Consider the following 22817-nt stretch of genomic DNA (forward strand, 5'->3'; position numbering starts at 1 on the left):
GACGTTTCATTTGGACATGGATGACACGGTACCTCAAACTTTAGAGTACATGTGAACATATTCACTAAGATATTCCAGGCTTCATTGACAGCCCATCATTTGACACACAGCTGCTTTACAGCTTGTCTTTGTGTAGATTACTACTCATATACTACAATTCCATATCAGGTGCAAGTTAAACAAGCGAAATCAAGGTTTAAACTCCTCATTTAAAACACACGCCCAGTATTCCAGGAAAGAATAACGCTTCTTTTCACTCTGAGGTTCCTCGGAGTGCTGCTGCTGGGCGTGCGCTCGCGGCAGCAGAAGCAAACGGAGTGCTGGTGTTGCACTTAAATTTAAAACATGCAGCGCCCATGCAATGGTAATGTATTATGAAAGCTACAGCTGGCTGGATCAGGGACGAGTGCACCGAAATCCACAAATTATCTAATAAACAGCTTAAAGATGTTGTGTACATCTTGTTTTAGAATATGCCAAATTATATATATATATATATATATAGATAGATAGATAGATAGAGATAGAGATAGATATAGATATAGATATATATAAATAAAACTATTACCGGTATATTACCTTATACTGTAGAAATTGCGGTTTCAATGTGTTATTGGTTGAGCCGCTCCCTCTAAACACTACAGCAGGCATTCTGAGATCAACTACCACTGCTGTTACAGATCATAATAATAATAAAGGTACAGATAATAAAATAATAGTGTAAGCAAAAGGTTGTGATATACTACAGAAAACTTGTAAAACGGCCTCTTCTAAAGAATTCAAACACTCACAGAGCAAGACGGATTCATTAGTACTGTGCTTCCGAAGCCACACTTCCCATTGATACAGCGTGTCTGCTCTGTGGTGTGTGTGTGACAGAGCCAATGAAGTCATGCATGATGTTCACCAAGTTTTTTTTTTTTTTTTTTAATGTAAATTAGATATATTTTTTCTTTAACGAATTGTAAACCACACGTCGCTACTAAAAATTACAATAAATATTTGTTTTATTGAAATCATCCACTTTTAAGTGTTAAAAATGGAGCTAGTCAAACATAACTACATCAAGAGGTGCTGTTTCTCATCTTGTCTTGAAACTGTGGAAGAAAAAAAAAAAACACACAACCACTTCCATTCAGGGGGGAAAAAAAAATCATCTTTATTCAAAAAAATCTTGTAAACAGCACAGGAACATCAACAACGAATTCATGCAGTATCCTTACAGTGCCAGTAATGTTGGGACAGCTTCAAATCAGTCCTAAAATACTTCTATATGTCTGGGAAAGCTATAGATATATCTGAGAACAAGACAACGCGACAGCCTGTGCAAATCCATGTGCAGCAGCCAGCTCTCTACAATGATCCCTTACAATAGATGGCTTTCTCGCTCATATCGCAAATGCAATCTCTAATCCGAGTTTGACAAGTTAAAAACAGTGCACTGTATACTGTGGGCGAGTTTCCTTCTAAATGGAATAAAATATGCTTTCACATGGAATCCCAGGTAAGATCAAATATTAAGGTGCATGCCATTTCTTACATGGACTTTCCTTCCCAGTCAACCCCTAGAAAAGACACTTTGCAGGTCACTCTAGCATTGCAGTATTTAAAACCCACATCTCAGCACACGAATCAATGTTGCTCTCTGGCTTCTCGACCTGGGAGCTGGGATTGTTTCCATGGCTTAAATAACTATACATCACGACACATAATGTATAAAACCTGGAATTTTAAACAGTCATACCTGGAACTCCCCTGACCTTTGCACAGATTTACAAGTGACATTTAGCTTTCTAGGTTAACTGCCATACAGAAACAGACCCCTACACCTCCCATTACTGTGCTGTAGTTCCTGTCGCAGTGATCTGGTCAGTCTTGTGTGTAAACCGCATATTGGTAACACAATTCAGAAGCATGCACATCCATTTTCCGAGACGGCTAAGGATATTGTTTACGGTAAGCTTTGAAGAATGGTTACTACAGTCATTTTTTTTTTTATTGTACTTTATGATGGTTTAATACACTGGTACACTGTTTGAGACAGTTTTAACTTTTTTTTTTTTTTAACAAAAAATCAAATCAATAGGTTGATCTTGTTAAAATATGAATGGTTTACACTGTAATCCCTTTCCCTTTTTGACATCCCCCACTCAAATCCATTGCCTAATCCTACAAAGAGAAAACAATTATTAATTATCTAAAAATCTTAAACTGAACACCTTCCCGCCTCTATTTACATCACAAACGAACATTATTTCCACACCCAAAATCTGCCTTGGTACGTAAAAGCAAGAGATTCCTGCCCTTCTCTGGCCCACGTCGTTATTAAACTCAACACTGGTGTCGGAGGTGTGAGGTGCGGGGTTCACATTAGAATTTCTAATTCTAATTTACTAATATTGCTGTATTTGTAAGAGCTCACCTAGCAGATGGATTTACAGATTCATATCATCGCATGCTATAGCATCCTTGCTCAGGAAAAATGCGCACCACGACCACGGCCCAAAACGTCCAGACAAAACATGTTGGCTCAAAAAGGAAACGGACCTCAGACTTGGACTCAGCCTTCAGCCGTGTATATAGAGTTCCTTGCTGTCTGTGTTCAGATGTGCTCTTCATGGGTAAAAGCACCATGTGTGAGCGGAGCTGCGGAACAACTCTGATATGGGCAAAAGGAAGCGTTCTGAGAAATGTCCGGTTTGAGAATTTATTTATTTTTTTCTTCTTGCAGTTCGAGAAAACATGTTAATTTTCTTGCTCTGTTCAGTAAGCGTGTTGAAATGGATACCGTGGCATGATAAAGAAAAAGAAAAGCACAATAAAGCCATACTCCTCTTGACCTTTGGACATCTCTCCTGTATGTCTACACCAGCGTTAAAAACAGAGCCACTGCTGGATAAGATCCAAATGCCAGGTTCCATCTTTCCCCTCCACTTTGTGAAGATAGTGCACAAGCATACTCTTAGAAACAGCCCATTAATCTAAGAGAACAATACAGGTTCCTTAACCAGCAAACCGACAGACAAAACGCAGAAAAATGTCCTGTAAAAATTAAGCATTACAAATAATTCTACAATTTAGTTTTTACAAAAACAGACTCGCATGAACACAAATTGGATACATTCTTACTATATTCGGTTGTTTTTTTTCCTGTTGATTTTGTTAAAGAAAACATCTCAAATCAGAAATAATTTACATTTAAAATGTATATTCTATACTTTTAATCATAAACCCAACAAAGTACAAAATATTCAAGAATATACAGAGGAAATATCAGGTCCTACACAATGTCTTCATTGACCACCACCTACAGTACAGCCTATACTGACCTTTAAAAAAGAAAAAGGGAATCTACGCTGCCACTGTTCCATTTCGAAGCAAATTCATGAACTCACATTCTCCTAAAGTTGAGACCTAAAGCACCAGTGAAATAAAAGGCCAGGTAAGGATCACATTTTTTGTTCTTCTCTTTCTTTCTTGCAAGTAATTTTCCAGTCCCAGGTTTATAAGATGTCATTCGCTGGGTGTCGTTTTCCATATTCCATAGGATTGTCCCCCTGAGCGTCTCTTTCATCATCATCTAGAACAAAAAAACAAAAAAAAAACAAACAAAAATATATAATTTAATAAAAAAAAGGTTACAAATCATTTAAAATGGAACCGATTACTGCAACTGATCCAGGCAACTGTTGAGTAGTTGGGGGCATAACAACAAACCCCATCCCAACACATGCAAACTCCTAAACAATATCTGAACAGCTTATTTGAACATCAGCAGCACAGAATATGACAGAAGTGTTGTCATCTAAACACAATACTCATTCACTCATACTGGGACTGTTGCTGATCTACGTTTAAAACTCTACAGTAATGTAGGATACAAATGAAATCACGCAGAATTAAGCGTCAGATAGTGCTGTAGTTAATAGTACAAAAAAGCAAATTGGCATTCATCCACTCTTTAGAACAGTAAAACTATATAAAACATTTAACCTCAGTCAAGCATTCACACAATGATAAAAACAAAAAGCACATGACCAGACCATTTCAGTGGAAACGTTATCAATAATAAAATGCAGAACTGCGTGTCTGGATTGAACTCACAATAAGTTTGTTTTTCACTCAAAGTAGTAAAAAGATGCTGGCAATATTTAGAACAACATACACACCATGCATGTTACATGTAAGACTACATTCTAGAACACAGCATGAGCTATGAGACTATAGATATGAACAGGCAGGTGTAATAACACACACAGGGACACATCACAAGGCGAGCACAATGCAGGGAGCGAGGCCAGCAACAAACGCACGCACACAGCTGGATGGAAGCATGCAGACAAGGGGCAACAGATCCACCCGAGTTATCTGCAATGCATTACATGTACTCGGCACAGAGGAACTCCCTGGATTATTACTATTATTAAAGCTAAACCTGGCTTGTACTCTGTGGTATGTACAGGGCAGGCACACAATTCTCAAGCTTCCATTCTCCCTTCTATTTATTTTATTTTTTTTAAATATGTTGAATGCTACAGATTTTGAGCTGACTTGAATGGGAAAATATTACACAAAACACACACCAAAAAATGTAAAAGCTGTTTTTAAATGCGACGTTCGGAAACACAGGAACACAGAGAGTCCTGTGGCATTACAATTCAACGAGTACCTAGCAATGGCTCTTGCTGCAAGTTCTGACCGAAATAAAAACAAAACATATCTAAAAAAAAAAAAAAAAGTCTGCATTTTGAAGTTAGCAGCATTGGGGCGCAGATAACTCAACGGTGGATTGAGCGAGACTCAGTGGCATGGAGACAAGGCCCAAGCTCACCTTGGACGTCTTCTTCCCCACCATCACCATCCTCTTCCTCATTGTAAGCCAGCTCAGCCTGCTTGTCAGCCTCATACTCACCCACGTTACCATCATCCCCATTATAATCTGCAAGCTTAGAGCCATGCTGCGGGTCTACAGGGGACTCGTTCTCGTCAAAGAACCGGCCTGCGAAGGCAGAGAAGTCCCCGTCAGGAACAGAGGAAAGGAAAGGAAAGGAAAGGCGGAGATAGGAAAATCACCCTGACCACTGCAGAGAGGACTCCTCTATGCACCCAACACCACTGAACAGAGAGTGTTCAGTATCTTCAGCACCAGAGCAGATAAAGTCATGGGTTAGATTACTCAGAAGCTGGTTAAAGATGAAGGTGGGAAACTGTTAAAAGCGCCAACAGATTGGAAGATTAAAGCAAAAAGCAAAAGGGACACGCTTTTGGGCTTAATTTAAGCCAACCAGAGCGTTGGCAATCTTTTCAAAATGCAGTTTCTAACGCAAAAAAATGCCAAAAGCCAGTGCATGTCGCCATAAGATAGGTTAAAAAGAAAGCACATTTATTTCATGCCAATATAAAAAAGCAATTGGTCGGGCTGCTGGAACACGCTGGTGCAAGTCTTCTCTTGTCCTGTAAAGCTGCTTGCAGTGAACTGCTGAAAAAAAAACCCTGTCTAAATATCTAAATAAATAATAAAGCATGTGACGCCTTTTCCCTTTCATTGTCACCATCGTCAAGGCTGTGGTGAAAGGGAGCTGCTCTTACTTTGCCTGTGCTTGTGCAGCTCTCCTGCAGCAGGCTGTCTGACGTGTTCAATGGGGTTGGGCAGCACCTGGGCTTGGTCCAGTGGCAGCTGTGGGGCGATGTTCTTGGGAAGCTGCTGCTCAGGAATCATATTATTGTCAGGTGCTGCAGGTTAGAAAATCACTCGAGTTAAACAGAGAAATATTTCAGTCCCCAAACATACACCTGAAATGAAAGAAGCGCTAAAGACAAGACAGATGAATGACACGCCTGAATTAGGAACTAAAGTAGGATTTTGTACATTCCCAAGGAAACCGTTTAAACAAAGTCTTAACACTTAAGAAAACCCTGCAGAGCTCTCAGAATCGTGTCTAAACACATCAGGTACTCCGGAGCTCATGTAAGAAATAGCACATTTGCTCTACTATTGCCAGAGTCATTAACCAAGTCCAAGCTGTTTAATAGTTATTCTGAGGAGACATTTGAGTACCTGCTTGTGGATCTCAACTGCTATCTAAAAGCACAAAAACACAACCTCTGTATTGGGATTGCCAATGGAATCAGAACAGTTTTTGCTGTTAAATAATTCGTTCCCTATAGAATACATTCAGTCCTGTATGAAATTCTATCTATATATCTGTATCTCTATGCATAGCACTATAAGAAATAGGAGAAAATTATGCCAATGTTGATCCTTCAGTGGGGCTCCATATTATTCTGCTAGCATTTTATCCCAGAGAGTGAACTACTGGCTTTCTGCCCTTACCAATTGTTATACGATATGTGTACTGCCTATTCAATGCAACACAATACAATACAATACAGTACATCTCAGACACAGCAATGCTAACTCTAGAAGACAGCACACACTTACTGTCAACAGATCCCAAAGGCATCAGATGCAAGCTATTGAATTCTAATTCCTTTGATCCCTGTTAAACAGATGGAGGCTGCGCTGCCCAGCCCTGCCCAGCCCAGCCCAGCCCAGCCCAGCGGTTTCGTACCTTCCAGTTGTTTGGGTTGCTCTCCCAGCTCCTCGTTCCCAGGGATGGGGTTCTGCAAGTGTAGCAGGTTGGCTCTACCTGCATCGAGATGCACCTGGTTTGGTTCGAGCTGCTCAGCTGGGTTGTCTTCCTGAGCGAGTGCGAGAGGGATCTTCCGAACCCCCCCCAGCGATCTGACTGCTGTCAAGAGGGTGTCGCTGTCCTTTTTAATGAGTGTAACAGCAGGCTTCTTCAGGTCTGTACACAAGAACACAAATAAAGAAATAAATACAATCAATCAATGTGGTTTAAACTAGTACTACACTACCACGTGGCGATACTTTCAGTCTAAATGAATGTGCTTCTATACAATGGGTTGTAGCTGGAGTGTACTGTACACGTGAGCTCTCTTGTTTTGTTTTTAATTTTGTACAGCTCTCTGGGATGCCATGGCGTGAAGGGTGCTATATAAAATTGATTTGTATTGCATTGTAAAAGTTGCTTACTGAAAAGTGTATCCTCAACTTTCCCAACTTCTGTGTCCTCTATCCCTGGCATGCCAGCATCTCCCCCGGGTTTCACCAAATCACCTAGAGAGAGAAGGAGTACAGCTCCATCAGCAGGTCACATTCATTAAATACGGTAGAGTGTGTGTTCTGGGAATGTGCTAGCTTAATGAGAATCTGATTTAATATGCATTAGTGTGTGGACAAATAAATAAATACATTAATAAAGAAATAAAGAAATAAATTCTAGCAAATCTATAAAAGCTATTTACATCGTCAGTTTGCAAGTGACACATATTCTCATTACACTCAATATAGACTCAAGCCCCCATTCAATTAATATCACTGTAAAAGGATGACCAGTAGAGGCGGTGCAGCAGTGGATGCTGTTGTACAGATACAAAGGGACTCCTGCATTCACTCTGTCTCCAGCCTATACTGGAGTTCACCGAGTCGAGCGCATGGAGTATCCAAACAGATCATTAAATAAACAGAATCCTTATCAAAGGATAAACTACAGATGTGCATGAACTGCTACACATTCATGAGAAAACGAAATATCCCTGAAGGGGTTAGAACCAGAGCTATAGAACATTATTGGCATCTTGTTAACGTAACAAATCTCTGCCTTGTTCACATTTAAATACATAAGACTTCATGTATATATATCTATTAAAACATTCCCTCACCATCTTTTCCTTCCTTACTGTCCAGTTTCTGGGTGCTGTCTTGTTTTTCCAAGTCTGTTTCCTTTCCTGCAGGCTTCACATCGCCAGCATTGTTAACTGCAGATTTATCTTCTTTTACAACACTTTCAATGAATTTCAGCTGCAGAAAAAAAAAAAAAATAACCAAAATAAAATCATCTAAATCCCACGCCTCTCCTCCACTTGCCAGCACAGTGGCAGAATAGTTCAGACAAAGCTTAGCTTACCCCATGTCAAGTTTTAACCAACACTGTATGGCCACGAACCAAGTCACAGTTGTGCAGAAGTGAATAGTTGGCCAGTGAAATTTTTGCAGCAACACACCCATTCAAACCTTTGAAATCTGGTGGTTCCTCTAATCAGTAAGGGGTGTTTGAGTTGTACAAGATTAAAAATGCAGCTGAACCATACATGGGAATCTCTGCAGTCTGTAGCTGGGAGAGGCAGTTTTCAAGAACATGCAACCACATCACTCTACCTGTTTCAGCTCAGCAACTTCCTGGGTGAGTTTCTTCATGCTCTCCTCGTACTGCTCTTTTAGCTGTGCTATTTGCTGGCTACACTGTAGACTGAAATTACAAAGAGAGAGACAATACCACAAAGTGTCCAAAATGTACAAAGCCTGAGCCACAAAAGCTTGTTTAGGAATTGGCTGCAGCACTTACACAATTGTACAGGGACAGTGAAAATCCAGTTAAGCTCCCGTTCAGTCAAGATGACGTTTATACCATACAATACAAGCCCAAGCTTTGTCCTGCCGCAACAATGCTGCATTATTAGTTCCCCAGCAGGGCCAAATTAAATCATCTTCATAAAAAACAGCACACGTTTACCTTTGAGCGTCGTTACGGTACAATATATATTATATATATATATATTATATATATATATATATATATATTTATATAAGCCGTCGATTGTGGCGAGTGCACCTACCTCTCGTACGCCACCTTCTTCTCCAGGGAGGAGCTATTCCTCTTGTACTCATTGATCTGAGCCTCCTGTTTTACAAACTCCTGACGCAGTTCAGTCAGCTGCTCTGGAAGCACACAGACACACACAAGAGCACTTTTTTTTTGCTTCTCGTTTTCAATCCCTTTTTGAGCGGAATAATTCCCTTCGGATTTCAATCCTCTGCTCGCTCGTTTCAATGACTGACTGGTCGTGTGCAGGGAGGGAGCACCAGTGTTCATTTAAAGAGAAAACACTGGAAGCCCCTTCTTACAAACCACAGCGCAATTATGCCGTTTAGCCACCAGGTGGAGGCCTAGATTAGAAATCTATTTGATTCAAAAGTAAACACCACTATCTTAAAAGGGGAAAGTCTTTTTGTACATGTCCAGTAAATGGAACAGCCTTCCCTTATATTTGGTCATAGCTTACACGTATATAAATTGTACTACATGCTTCTAAATGCTACACTGTGAATACCAGGGGTATGAGGGGTCTCTTCTTACCTTGGAAATGACGAGTTTCAGCCTGCTGCTCAGAAGCATCGTTCAGTAGCTTCATCTGAGAAGAAAACACAGAGACAGGCTATTAAAAAAAAGTGCTCTTTAATTCAGATATTCATACTTTGAGTGCACCTTCCTGTTATATACAGACATGCTGTACACTGCCTATATTCTGTAAAGTTCCAGGGAATCCAGGGATTCAAACTGGAAGGCACTGGCTAAATTAATTTTACAATGTGACCAAGACAGACGGGAGCAGAAGCAAATGAAATCTTCCTACAACAAAGAGCACAGCTTGAGACAGCAAGGGAATGACAAGTACTCTTAATCTCCCTGGCTGCAGCTTACACACTACGATGCTCAAGGGTACAGTGCCGTCAGCGAGCACAATGCACAGTACCACATAATGCAACTGCAGCAAGTCAGGAAAACAAGTCGATATCCGGAAACTCATTTTCATACAACTTTCTGTCTCTTCAAATCAGCTGGACGGGAGGAAATACAATTCCAAATAGCAATGTGACAAAAAATACACAGATCTTCATAAAAGACAGGCAAACCCAGTCTCTCCAGCACACCAGACAGGCAAACCCCGTCTCTCCAGCACACCAGGCAGGCAAACCCCGTCTCTCCAGCACACCAGGCAGGCAAACCCCGTCTCTCCAGCACACCAGGCAGGCAAACCCCGTCTCTCCAGCACACCAGGCAGGCAAACCCCGTCTCTCCAGCACACCACACAGGTAAACCCCATCTCTCCAGCACACCACCCAGGCAAACCCCGTCTCTCCAGCACACCAGACAGGCAAACCCCGTCTCTCCAGCACACCAGACAGGTAAACCCCGTCTCCTGGTGACAATCTTAGCTTTGCTTGCTGTTTACAATACAACTTCAGTCGTCCTGTGATGCAATGAAGAAAACATTAGGAACTTCTATTAGAAACTACAGTACTAAAGTTTAAGGTGGTTAAAAGAGACTAAGACAGTAAATGTGCATCCTACGACTGTGGCCAGAAACTCCACTTTTTGGAATTAGTGTAAAACAGGATTTAATTTCGCTAATGGCCTTCCAGGTCCGTTTTTGCTGCAATAAATGTTTGTGCTTCTTTTTTTTTTTAATGTACGGCACATGTATGAATAATATATTTCACTGATTTTTAATAAACACTAAATTAGCAAACATTTCTTGCTCCCGAAATGTTCTTGTTTTACAGTAACCAGCCAAAAAAGTAGCCACATTGTATATATTATTTATTTATTTATTTATTGCATTAATTTAAAGAAAATGTAAATATTCCTTTGAATTTTGAAAACAGAACTATCAGTCCAAGTTGGTGCCGAGGTCTACAATGTATCTATTGTTTGGATGGTAAGCATTTCAGAAACAGCATGACACACTGAGGAAGAGAAGGACAATGAAAGACATCGTGTCGCATCTTACCATCTGCTAGCCCGGCCACAAGGGCAGTGTTTATACCTTGTATTTGATTTGTTATTTCCAACCTATACTGGGAACAGGGGAAGGACAGAATGTCTTGCACTGAGAACCTGTGTGTTACACACTCCCGTTAAAGAGGACAGAATGTCTTGCACTGAGAACCTGTGTGTTACACACTCCCGTTAAAGAGGACAGAATGGTCATTATTCATCATCAAGACCGAGAAGCCTGACCTTTAAAAGATGGGCACGTTTTGCAAACAGATGCAGAAAGATCGGATTTGGGGTTAATTGGGAATGGGCACATAATAAAATGGTCAGATTCAGTATTATATATATATTTTTAATTAATACTGCTTTGTATAGTAATTGTCATGATGGATGAGCAACAGAATGAGCAGAAGGAGCCAGATGTGTATTAACCACACTGCTACTAAGCAGATCAACTACACTACTGCATTAGACAGAAGCTTTCCATCCTGCAACATTCGCAGTTCAGAAACACCCAACACAGCTCCATTTTTTTTTCTCTGTCTATTGCGCAAATGCCACTAATAAAACCGAAACGGAAAATTCAATAAATAAGATTAAAGCAGCAGCAAACTGTGCCATACGCAGCAGCTTCCAAAATGATTTAAGCCCCAATTCGCTGCAGGATGTATTTAATGTCTCGATGTGTAGCAGACTGCACACAGCACAATCTGACCTACAGATGGGAGCCAAGAGAAACTGAAATGACTAACCTACAGCACTACGGCCACAGGAAGACAGCTATGAAATATAATCGAGTGCTCGCACTGCTTACATTCAGCCACCCAGCATACAGTACTTTTAGAGGAACAATTTAAAGTCCTCCAGCAATATGACCTGGCTTGGTGAGAGACCTGCCCTACCCATTTGAAATCCTTTTTCTGTATTGCACTGCCTCTCACCACCCCTGGCACTGTGGCTCTGTGTGTTTTTCCATCTCGCGAGCTACAGTAGGGGGTAGCGGGATGGGGTTGCAAACGTAATGAGTCCTTTGTGACTGTGTTTAGCATGCCAGGCAGGTTTGCAGTACGATTCACAACCTGGAAAAGAAGGACCTGCAATAGGTTATAAAACACAACAATCATACAGTTTAAAAAAAAACAAAAAACAGGGCATTTTGAAGGTGAAGATCAGGCTATAAAACAACGATTCTTCTAATGCATTTGTAGCACGGAGGCATTACAGTGCATCTGCCACCTATATCAAGATCTTTGAGACAGGTGCATTAGCAAGGACTCACTAATGCTCCTCCCTCCCATCAGAACATCACAGGGAAGTGATTTACATGAAAGCACCAAGGAAAAAGCTGTGAAGCAAATACAGCAGTAACATTATCACTGCAGATACAGAAAGTAATTCTGATCCCCAGTGTGGGCAGGACGGGTGTCGTGCTGACGGGACAGAGGGGTGGTGGTCTTGATGGTGTGTGAATCCGGTCAGAGTCTTGCACAGTAAGGACTCAGCAGCACTGCTTGAGACGGCAGAATCATACTTCATCAATATCGCAGAGTACTCAATGTCACTTTTCACAGTAACAGGCGAAAATAAAATGGTAGTTTACACCCTGATTAAACTATTTAAAATGTCAAATAAATAATACATTTGTAATTGTTCCTATCTTTATCAATTCAATACCTTTCCATTAATTGACTTGTAAGCCTACCTTCTGTGTCCTGATTTGAAGGTCTGTATAATATTTCAATTCACTAATCCTTTGTTTTTCTAACTGAAATATGAATTAGTTCAGTCAGTGCAGAAATGTCAGTCTACAGTAATGGCATTTTAAAAGCATTCACTTCATTTTGCTTTAAAAAAAAAAAAAAAAGAACAACCACCACCACCACACAGGTACTTCCATTCTTTCAGAATTAGGACTACAATCATTTCCTTGTCTTTCTTTTTTTTCTTTAAACCACTCGTTTTGAAGGTCAAATTAGAGTGCTGCACTTAAAGGGCAAGTCCTCTGTAAGAGTAAATGAATGCTTTGAGCAATCACAGTTTGCAGCCCTTAATGAAAGCGTTATGACCCAATAAATAAATGTCACAAATCCATTAGATGAAAGCTCTTCGATTAAGCCAACATTGTCAACTTCCCCTCTCTATACTAACATAAGGGCTTCCAATATAACCTCCTTATCTACATCCAAGATGTGCACTGCTCAATTAAAATAGAGTTCATAACTGATCTTAAAAAAAGGACAAATAATAACTGTACTTCTGGGTTTAAGTTTATGAAAAGAAAGTCACTTTTTACTTAACTGTACCCCGCAGGCGTTTTTTTAATCATTCAGAATTATGTTCCCATTCTAGCACTGCCTGAATCTTACTGCTTGGAATTCAAATTCAATTTAAAAAACGGTGAGGCATCAAACAATTGCTGCAGACTTTGGATGTCTTCAGTGTTATTGGAAACTGTATGATTAAAGCTGAAATTGACTGCATTCACAGTACAGATCACAGTCGAAGCATTGTGATCTGTTACCATGCCTCACTGTTAAACGCTGAATTAGATACTGATCCTGCAGTCCAGACTGTTTTCATCAGTATAATTACATACGGACCCAGGCTTTCGGGGATACTTATAGACTACTGTTCATAGTGTAGCACTGAGAAATCGCTCGTTTCTGGTTCAGCAAGCCATCATCTAACGATGAGGAATGCTCTGCACAGATTAGTTAACCCAGGACTCCATTCATTGTTCCTGTTTTCCAATGCCTTGACTGGGAGAGAAAAGCAAGTTCACTTTTGGAAGGAGAAAGGTGGCCTTCAATGTGAACGTACAGTATATTAGACCGTTCGTGTGTTCTGCTGCTAGATCATCTCTGATCAGCGCTTGTATCAGCTAATTACAGTACAATGGAAGGGAGCTTCATAATAAATCACAGTGACAGAGCTACATGCCTTATAGGGCCAGCTTCATCATGCAGTAGGGACAGAACATCCTGATACATAGCTAGACTATATATGAGAAACAAACAGAGGGCATAGTGCACCGCCTCACTGGAACATTTCCAGTGCTTAACAAAAATGCACTCCGCATTCCAACTCAAAAACAAACCCTAAAGTAGATCATAAACAAACCAACACACGAAATGCGGGTGCAATTAAAAGCTCCTAAATTTACAATGCATCCCATCCCTGGATTTTATTCAAATCTTCAAACTTATTAATGGAATTGAAATAAAAGCTTGCTATATCTTTTCATGAGGGCAACAGGAAATATCATCTGAAAGCTTAATATGAATCCAGCAGAGAATGTCTTCACCTACAGGAGGAGCATGACGGAAACAACTCTGTGAGACACAAGAATGCAAACAGTAACAACAAGAGAGCCAGCTCCGTGTGAGACAACAAGGCAATACTGTACCACCAGGGACTGCACTGCAGCTGGGCTTGTTCTCATCTGGGACGGCGCTTTGCAGGTTACTGATGTCTGATTAAAGCTTTTAAAAGGAATTGTACAGCTCATCAGTCAAAAGTGATAACGATCCCAACCACTAAGAGCAAACACAACAGTGCTGCCGGTTTCCTTAAACGTCTGATCACTCAGTCTCTAAAACAATCAACTTCTAGCAGAGGAGGTGGCGATTCTGCACACTCATTGTAATTCTAAACGCTGGGGAAACGAGTGCTCAGGATTGCTATGAGCTTTGCATTATTCAATACAGGAATTTCTAATGCAAAACAGACACATGTGCAATTGCTTCCAATAAGATTAAAACTCACCCCAGAGAGCTGGTTAGAATACCAGGACATACAGTACAGTATACTAGCTGGGAGAATAAACTAGAAGCTACAGATTTCACCATTAAAGGTCAAATCAAACTGAATGTTTCAATCAGTTACTGTACCTTGGTCACTTTCAAGAAAACACACACTTGACTATTCAAATGCATTGTGCTTCAGCAGATCAGGGAGGTGTGGTTCTACTAAACTATACATACTTTAAATATAAGGAATATGGGGCTCCCGAGTGGTGCATCCAGTAAAGGCGCAGTGGAGCCATTCAGATTTGTGTTGTCCTCCGGCACTATAGTTCTGGCTTCGCTGTGGATCCGCAGTGTGAAAAATGCCCGATTGGCAGGAACACGTTTCGGAGGACGTGTGTTTCGACCTCCATTTCCCCGAGTCGCCGGGGGGTTGCAGAGGTGAACCGGGATACAAATAATAATTGGGCATTCCAAATTTGGGAGAAAACTGGGGTAAAAAACCATTGGCGACGACTACATTTTTATTAAAAAATAAATAAAATAAAAAAATTATATTATAAGGAATATAAGGGGTTACCATAATCTTTCATCAGACCTGTACTTAATGTGTTTGCAAACAGACTGCGCTGAACAATTCAGGAGTGTTGAGAGATGGGTGCCTGCATTTACCAGTATATACAGGCACAGGTCTTACCAGTCTGCTAAATGAATGCTGTGCTTGTATGAGTGTCTGTGCTGATCACTGCTGAAAACGGTATGGGGCGAATAGCTAGGTATGGAGGGCAGGCAATTGGGATCCCTTTTCCCAGCATGTGCCGTCATGTTAGATATTTAAATGTTGTTATTACATTAAAAATGGGGTGGAGGGAGGCTGTCACAACCAGTGCTGATTGTGTGGAAAGGAGGCCCTGCACAGTTCAAGGTAATTTGTGCAGATCAGTCACAGGACGAGCGAGGCATGTCATGGTCTCTCACAAGCTCCTTTATTGACATGCAGTAGCTGTCATCCCTTTCCAGCAGCACCAGCTGTCCCAAAGGCTAATCCCTGCAGATGAACTTCATCAAGAACATAAAACTGACATGTCAGGCCAGTTCCAGTTCCAGTTTGAGGTTCACATTTTCTTTTAATATGCGATCCAAACTGTGCAGCCCCTCACAGGTCTCAGTGCTGACCCTATACCCCATTCCTGTTGGGTATTGGTAAAAGTCTGCTCCATACTGCACTTCTCCTCATACCGTGGAGGTGTGTGGTGTCGTTTATCCCAATGCACTAAAAAAAAAAAAAAAAAACTCCAGTGAAAAGGAAAGAAAAAAAAAAAAGAGGCTACATTTGAATTGAAAATGACAAAAACAACTACTGTAACCCAACCTTCACACAACCTGGGCATGAATAGATGTGATCCACGTTGCAAAATGAGAAATTCCTTCACCTCTCCGCTACACCATCAGTAGCAGCTGCTTATTAACTTAGCTTTTCTGTGGCAGCTGACATTCCACATCTGCATTGAAACACAAATGAAGAGTTTAAATCAAACCCCTCCCGCTCCAGTCTTTTTGGATGTGGCACCGATTGTGCTTGTCCAAAAATCAGCACCAACAAAAACTAATTTAGGAGCATAAAACACAACATTAGAATCTGAGAAACTGTACGTTGGATCTGAAACACAATCCTATAGCAGAGTGCTTTCATTACCTAGGAGAGATCAACATTCAAATAAATCCAAAGTGTTGGGATTACATGACAGAGGAGTGGAGTAATAGCACTTCTACACTACAAGCTCACAGATCCCCCACTGGGCTTTGACATCAATCTGGGGCTTAATCAATACCTCTATTACCATCGCTGCTCGCAAGCTCACATTTCCAAGCACTTGTAAACCAACATGACCCTTCCCTCCGACAAACACTTTTCTCTTCAGTACTAGAAGAGAACGCTGCTTATAAATCAAGCACTCAAGATCATTTACGTTTTGCACAGTTTTTCCTAAATATATCAGTATTTGTGCAATGACTGGTTGTTCTTTAGTTTGATTAGCATTGTCCCACAACCTTGTTTAATCTGATTTCGTTTTTCTTTGCATGCGCACACGCACACACACACGCATGCACACACATAAATACCTGTATATTCCCTCCTCCCCCGTATCCTTAAAGGTCAGCTCTGCATGTGATTTGTACACAGTTTACTCTTGGATGCTTAAGGACAGCTTGGAAGACCTGATCTTGTCCTAATAACATCTTCCAGTGAGAACTGTTAACCTGCGCCATACCGAGAAGACTGGGTAACAAGCATGCTTTAGCAGTACTCCCTCCCTGTTAATGACAATTCAAATGCTGTTTCAGCATAATTTGTTTTGGAAAACAGAAGAAAACAAGAGACTACTTAAACCCCCTATAAACGGTTGTTTATTTTTGGTTTAACACAGTTGGGACGAGCTATTACTTTCTGGAAGAAATGTGCCAATGACAATTTGTGAACTTAGCCAACATGTTTTGCCCCCCATTCTGTAGAAGCTACTGTAGAAACAGCTAGGAAAAGAAATGCCTTAACTGGAATACAGTGCCAGCTGCCATGCCTTAACAGGAGGTTCTAAAGTACTTGCAATGTAAACACCAACGCCTTTTAAACAAGGGTGTGTGGGAGACGCCAGAACAATGCGAGGCATCGCTTTACATCCTTATTTGCACTGAAGAGGGAACGTGCTTGTTCATGGTGCGTTCTTTTAACCTAGCTCAGGAGCCTGACCCTCGTTTGCACTGAAGAGGGAACGAGCTTGTTCATGGTGTGTGCTTTTAACCTAGCTCAGGAGCCTGACCCTCGTTTGCACTGAAGAGGGAAAGTGCTTGTTCATGGTGCGTTCTTTTAACCTAGCTCAGGAGCTGCTCTTCTGCTCTACCTGCCTGCCTTCCACACGTGTAACACAGGCTAGATCAGCCACAGCCACTCTCTAGATGCTGCTGACACTAAAACCGCTTGGATGATCTGGCTAACATTCTGTCTGTGGAATGCACCCAGCACTGAAGAGCAGCTCCTCAATTCAATCACAGCGCCTCATGAACAAATAACCTCTTTCTCTTTTTATTGCCGTGGGCAGTAGAGGCATGTTCGTGACACTGCTCAGTATCAGAGTAAAGCCTGGAATGGCTCATTGTATCAATACTGTCTCTGTGGTTTGGGACCTGTGTGAATGCCCACTATTATGTGTTACAGTACAGTAGCTGTGGTGTAAAAACCTTTAACATGACTCGTACAGTAGCAGGTGAAATTGTATTGGATCTGTATTGTTGTGCGATTTCTATTCTTCCTTGACTTTTGTACAGTGAACCGCAGTGTTGCGAGTGTCACTGTTCAGACCATGCAATTTCAAAATGCAATTAAAAAGGTTTTCACGAGGGCTATGGAAACGCTCAGTACAAAAGGATGCTTATGCAGTTCAGCTAGACAGCAAATGCTTCTTTTCCACAATGTGTCCGACAGCCCATTCTCAATTCTTTCTTAAAACTCCTGTCTTTCAGCATGATGCCAAACGCGATCAATGCCAGCAGAGGTAAAATGGCAGAGATGAAAGTGGCAGCTTGTGATGAGAGAACACTTTCTGAATGTGAAAGCACTGGAGCAGCCAAAAGACCTGTCACCTTCTTCATTTCCATGAGAAGCAACTCGCTAGAAAGCCTAGGCGCTACTGCCATAAAAACAAACACAAATCTACTGTTATTAAAAGCAACAATTCATGTGATATCATGTACAATAAAGTAGAAACGTGCCTTAAACACCAATTAAAATCAAACTACATAAATACAGTACACGACTACACAATGATACTTTTTTTAAAGAACTTTTTGTATAATACAGAGTAAGGTTACGTTTTATAAGGGTTTTGTTTCTGAATGTGGGTAGAATACCATCCCTATGCTAAACTGTGTATATTCCAACACTGCAATAGATGCAGATATTGCATATTTCAAGGAGAAGCAAACAATAGCATATTCCTTTTACTAAAGCAAAACCTGCCATTAGGTTTTAAACAGACAAAGGTGATACTGTATTTTGTGTAGATGGCTGTTAGACAGCCATACTGACCACAAAGCTGCAGAAAACTGACCTTCTAACAAATTCACAGGCACTGCACCAAGGCACACACTGCGATATGTATGCTCTGCTAAAGAAAACGCAGTGTGTAAACCCGTCAGAGAGACTGAGTAACACACGTGGAAGCACTTACTGTTTGCAAACGTTTAAATGGAAACTAATGAACACATGATTGAGGAGCAGCTCATGTTGTCTTAGTGCCCTACCCAAGGTAATGGAAAATGATTCACTTGGTGCTACTTGTTTTTCACCTGTTGAGGGAATTCAGTGCGCAGAACAAGGGACTGTATATACAGCAGCCTACTCAGTGGACCGTAACCTTGATAATGCTCACTGCAGTGGGACTGCTTATATTAACACACGACTCAGAAACGATCAAAATCCGAAGTTCCTGTGTCCTCAGCTGCAGTGCCAGTGCCAGGTGAGCTGTGTGTATAATCATACTTACGAGTACACTGTGAATTGTTGCCTCAGAGGGAATCCATGTGAACTGGACTGCATGTGAAAAGGCAACCCTCACAAGAGCACTGGAGGGGGCGTCACCTGCTGTACTAAAAACACTTGAGCCACAACCAGCAAGCAATTTACAACTTCAACATCTAAGAATCGTTTAACATTGAAAAAAACAATTTCACACAGAAGACGTGTCTTAAGATCGGGCTGTCAGCGTGCAGAGAGTTCATGAGCACATGCCTCATCTAAAACGATTACATATTGATGGAACTGGGACTTCAAAGTTATCGTTCATCAAGCCGCTCTCTATTGTTCTAGGCTACAGTACAGTAGCTGCAGAAGAACAAAAGCTGTACAGTAAACATATCAAACACTGAGGCTGATGCAACATAAAATGTATTGAGCACCTGAGCTTCAGATCTCCTGGTAATCTTCTGCTCCTCTCAACAAATAAGGAACTATATTTAAACATGTGACAGATCATCATCTTAACCAATCCTCTGGTTACCATAGCTACTGTACACAGAACTGCATCATACCTGTTAAGTGACTTATAAATCCAGGACAAGTGCTAAAAAAAAAAACACAGTGCAGCCAACAGAAGAAACTGTCAAACTGTGCAATCATAAATACAAAAGCTACCACACAAAGGACATGCTCCCCCTCCCAGACACTAAGCAATTTAAAACAGTTTTTTACTGCTTTTACAAGATGTGACAGACCGACACACAAGACTGTGCAGAGCCATTAGAGCCCCGCTTTCCAACAACTCTGCTCAATTCTAGACAAGAATCTTCCTAGTTTAATGTGAAGACCTTGGTGCCCAGATTGATTGCATTTCACACAGGCAGTCTGTCAGCTGCAAGGACACAAGCTTCCTTTCTATCTGAAACATACTTTAGCACAAACATGCCCTATTGCTTGTAGCAAAAAAAAAGAACAATGCTATGATTGAATGACTAGCTCTGTTGCAGCTCAGGATGCACTGTGTAGAACTTTCATAAACATGTCAATTCAGAACCGCGTGTGCACACTGTGTTCATATCTATAGAAAAAGGATTTATTAGACCCAAGGAACGCATGTGCAGGGATGGAAATAGCTCCCAATACAAAGCACTTCGATCCATTCCAGGTTTTACTGCGAGTTAATCAAACCCATCTGAGCTTTACACTGTGTATCATGAAGCTCAATGGAATGGCTCAGAATCCATTGCAATGGGAGTCTTATTGCTGTCCCTGATTAGATAGCAATGTCATCTCCAGAGCTGGTCCTGATTGAATGGAAAGCTTTGGAAAAAGAAAAGGTGAGGTGCTTAATAATCGAAGATACTGTGTGAGAAATACAGATTCTCCAACTCTGGAGCAAGAGACTTCAAGTACAGTAGCTTCATACCCGAGACAGTTTACATCTGCAGATGTCAAAACATATTTCTACTACAGGAACCTATTTTAATACAGTAGCTGTATTAGGAGCAGAGTTCAATTGTGGGTAATGCAGCACCAGCACTAGCACTGTTCCAAATCAAAAAACAAATTGGGTGAATTGTTGTAACATGAAACTTTGTAAAAAGCACGCAATTACATCAAACCATTATAGTACAATTAAAAAACAAACACTGCACCACTCAATTGCATGCAACATGTCTGACTGCGTGAACTTGGCACCCTGACATTCAACCCACACATTACAGAGCAAGGACCCCTCACTGGGGTGTCTCTCTTTAAATATACACAAGAACTGAATTCAATGTCTACCTTGTCATCCGTGCATTTCCTGATCAGGGCATCTTTGGCCTGCAGCTTTCCCTCCAGGGAAAGGTAATCGCCTTCTTTCTGGTCGAGTTGCTTCTTATGCGTGTCCACCTGCACCATGAGCTCCGAGTTGCGCTTCTCCAGCCGGCCCCGGGCCGTCTCCGTGCGCGTCACCTGCACCTGCACCTCGGCCAGCTCCTCTTGAACCCGGGAGTGTCTGTTCAGCAGGCTCCAGTAATTAAACGACAGGATGCCGATGACCACGAGGAGGGCGACGAGGATGAAGGAAGGCAGGCGACCTCCCCTCCGGTTAGCACCGAACCCAACCATTGGGAAACCCGATCGACAACAACACGAAATCCAAGCAGAACTGGCAGAGGTTGCCTGGGTGCGCTACTATTACTAAGAGACGTGTGATTGGAGATTTTAATTCAGAGGACTACGTTTCCGATTTTAGATTAATTGAGCCTGCCAAGAATGTAAATAACTAAACGCATGGCCCAGTACTAATTCAAACAGATCAGGTTTTCATCAAAACGATCTGTTCTCAGAATAAATATATATTGTACTGCTGCGACTGCCTACAGCGGACTGACAACAACAAACCCAACACACGAACAGTTTAAAAGCGAACGCGATTCTGCGAGATCACCGCAGGTAACAGCACAATAAAACCAAGATCGTGAAGATTTACTTTATTGCAAGTTAAAAAATAAAATCTTTGAGCCTGATTAAAAAAAAAAAAAAAAAGTAATGCGTGTGTTTTCAGTGTGGTGTCAGCACAAACCTGCTCATCGTCACCACCTGGCTTCCTCACCTTTAGCTGTTAAACATTGCTCTTTCATACGTGTCTACAAATCTCACGGATAGGAACAGTATGTGCACCCTATCGATCTCCTCGCAGCATTTCCCTGTGTCTATTCAGACCCGAGTCTCAGTTCGTTGTGCTCGACAGATCTTCATCTACTGCTCAGTGAGCTGCTAACGTATTTAAAACAACCTGCTGAAAATGCTAATATAAAGTAATGATATGTAACGCCCTCGTCTAAATTCCAATTTCCAATTTCGTTGTATCTTCTTATAATCTTCAGCTGCTGCAGTGTAGGCTTGATATCAGGAGTCAGAAGTGATACTGCTGTGTCAACCAGAAGGACATGATAGGGCGGTTCGCCAATCAAGGACCGCCTACCGACGACATAGATGTTTCTCATTGGAGAGCATTTTCATAGTGGGCGGAGTTTGGAGGTGCAAGTTTGAGTGAGAAGCTTGGGCGCAGGCGCGTTTGAGTTCCGCATTCGTATTCCTGCGTCCTGTGGTTGCATAGTCTACGTGTATTTTAGGCAGCTGGAGGAAGTGGTGCAGCCAGTTATTAAATTAATGAATTCAGAGACAAACCCTAAAACTGTAATCCCAGAAGGACTGGTTCAGTATACAGGATTTTAATTGAACCTGAAAGCCTCAGCAGTTGTGCAATACCGTCGGTGTAATTGTGATTGCATTGTAAATACAGACATCAGTTTAAGAGTTAATTCAAGATAACTTAATTTCTTCAATGTTCTTTTTTTGTACTGTATTCTTAAGGAGCAACAATACAACGCAGCAAACAATGACACGGTCTTTATTGTTATACCATTCGCTCAAAGGAAGGCTTGTGAAATAACCTTTAAATTGACACACATAGACATCTCCGCTAAATAAATCATAACGTTTATTAACTTTAAACCGCAACCCTGTTCAGCAGTGAGTCATTCATTCTGCAGTGGCACGTGTGTTTGTTCATGAAGCAACTCTGCAATTGCACTCTCTTTTTTAAATGACATTCTGACTAAAGTTTATCAAGCTCTCAAAAAAGTCGATTTTCACAATTCTACCAGGAGTAACAGAACATCTTGTACAGTGACTAGGACTGCTGTAAACTCGTTTATAAACTAAAACAAACAAACAAACAAACAAACAAACTGCTGTCCATATTTCATGTCCAAGAGACAATTTCTAAATAAGATATTCAGTATGTCAGTTTATGGAAGAGGGAAATAAAGCATGTTAGATTTGTATTTCTATACTGAACGTCATTGCTGGGTGCTGCTGTCGTTGTTTAATTGTATAAACTCAGTATCGGCTCCTATTCCA

General features: G+C 41.1%; 1 protein-coding gene across 3 annotated transcripts; it reads right to left on the reverse strand.

The window, feature by feature from the left end:
• Positions 1 to 1134: 1134 nt before the first annotated feature.
• On the reverse strand, positions 1135 to 21831 carry LOC117428257 (protein GOLM2-like). Of its 3 annotated transcripts, none has more exons than XM_058995512.1 (10): positions 20691 to 21831; positions 9222 to 9276; positions 8701 to 8803; positions 8243 to 8333; positions 7747 to 7885; positions 7058 to 7141; positions 6573 to 6809; positions 5590 to 5733; positions 4913 to 4999; positions 1135 to 3580 (listed from the first exon to the last, which is right to left on the reverse strand). In XM_058995512.1, the coding sequence occupies exons 1-10, from the start codon at positions 21015 to 21017 to the stop codon at positions 3504 to 3506; spliced, it is 1344 nt and encodes a 447-aa protein (XP_058851495.1). In that variant the 5' UTR covers positions 21018 to 21831; the 3' UTR covers positions 1135 to 3503. The 3 variants fall into 3 exon arrangements, with proteins under 3 accessions (XP_058851495.1, XP_034757901.2, XP_034757902.2); XM_034902010.2 differs by having other exon boundaries at positions 4832 to 4999; XM_034902011.2 differs by lacking the exon at positions 4913 to 4999 and having other exon boundaries at positions 20691 to 21829.
• Positions 21832 to 22817: the final 986 nt, after the last annotated feature.

This window comes from Acipenser ruthenus, chromosome 21 (assembly GCF_902713425.1).
Source record: "Acipenser ruthenus chromosome 21, fAciRut3.2 maternal haplotype, whole genome shotgun sequence".
NCBI classification, from domain to species: Eukaryota; Metazoa; Chordata; class Actinopteri; order Acipenseriformes; family Acipenseridae; genus Acipenser; species Acipenser ruthenus.

Bases quoted from the DNA above. Each gene is read 5' to 3' on its own strand.
- LOC117428257 (XM_034902010.2), bottom strand. From the start codon at position 21,017: ATGGTTGGGTTCGGTGCTAACCGGAGGGGAGGTCGCCTGCCTTCCTTC. The intron at 5,000-5,589 runs GTAAGAGCAGCT...CTGCCTTCGCAG, and splicing joins GCTGCACAAGCACAGGCAAA to GCCGGTTCTTTGACGAGAAC. The intron at 3,581-4,831 runs GTGAGCTTGGGC...TTTTTGTTCTAG, and splicing joins TGGGGAAGAAGACGTCCAAG to ATGATGATGAAAGAGACGCT.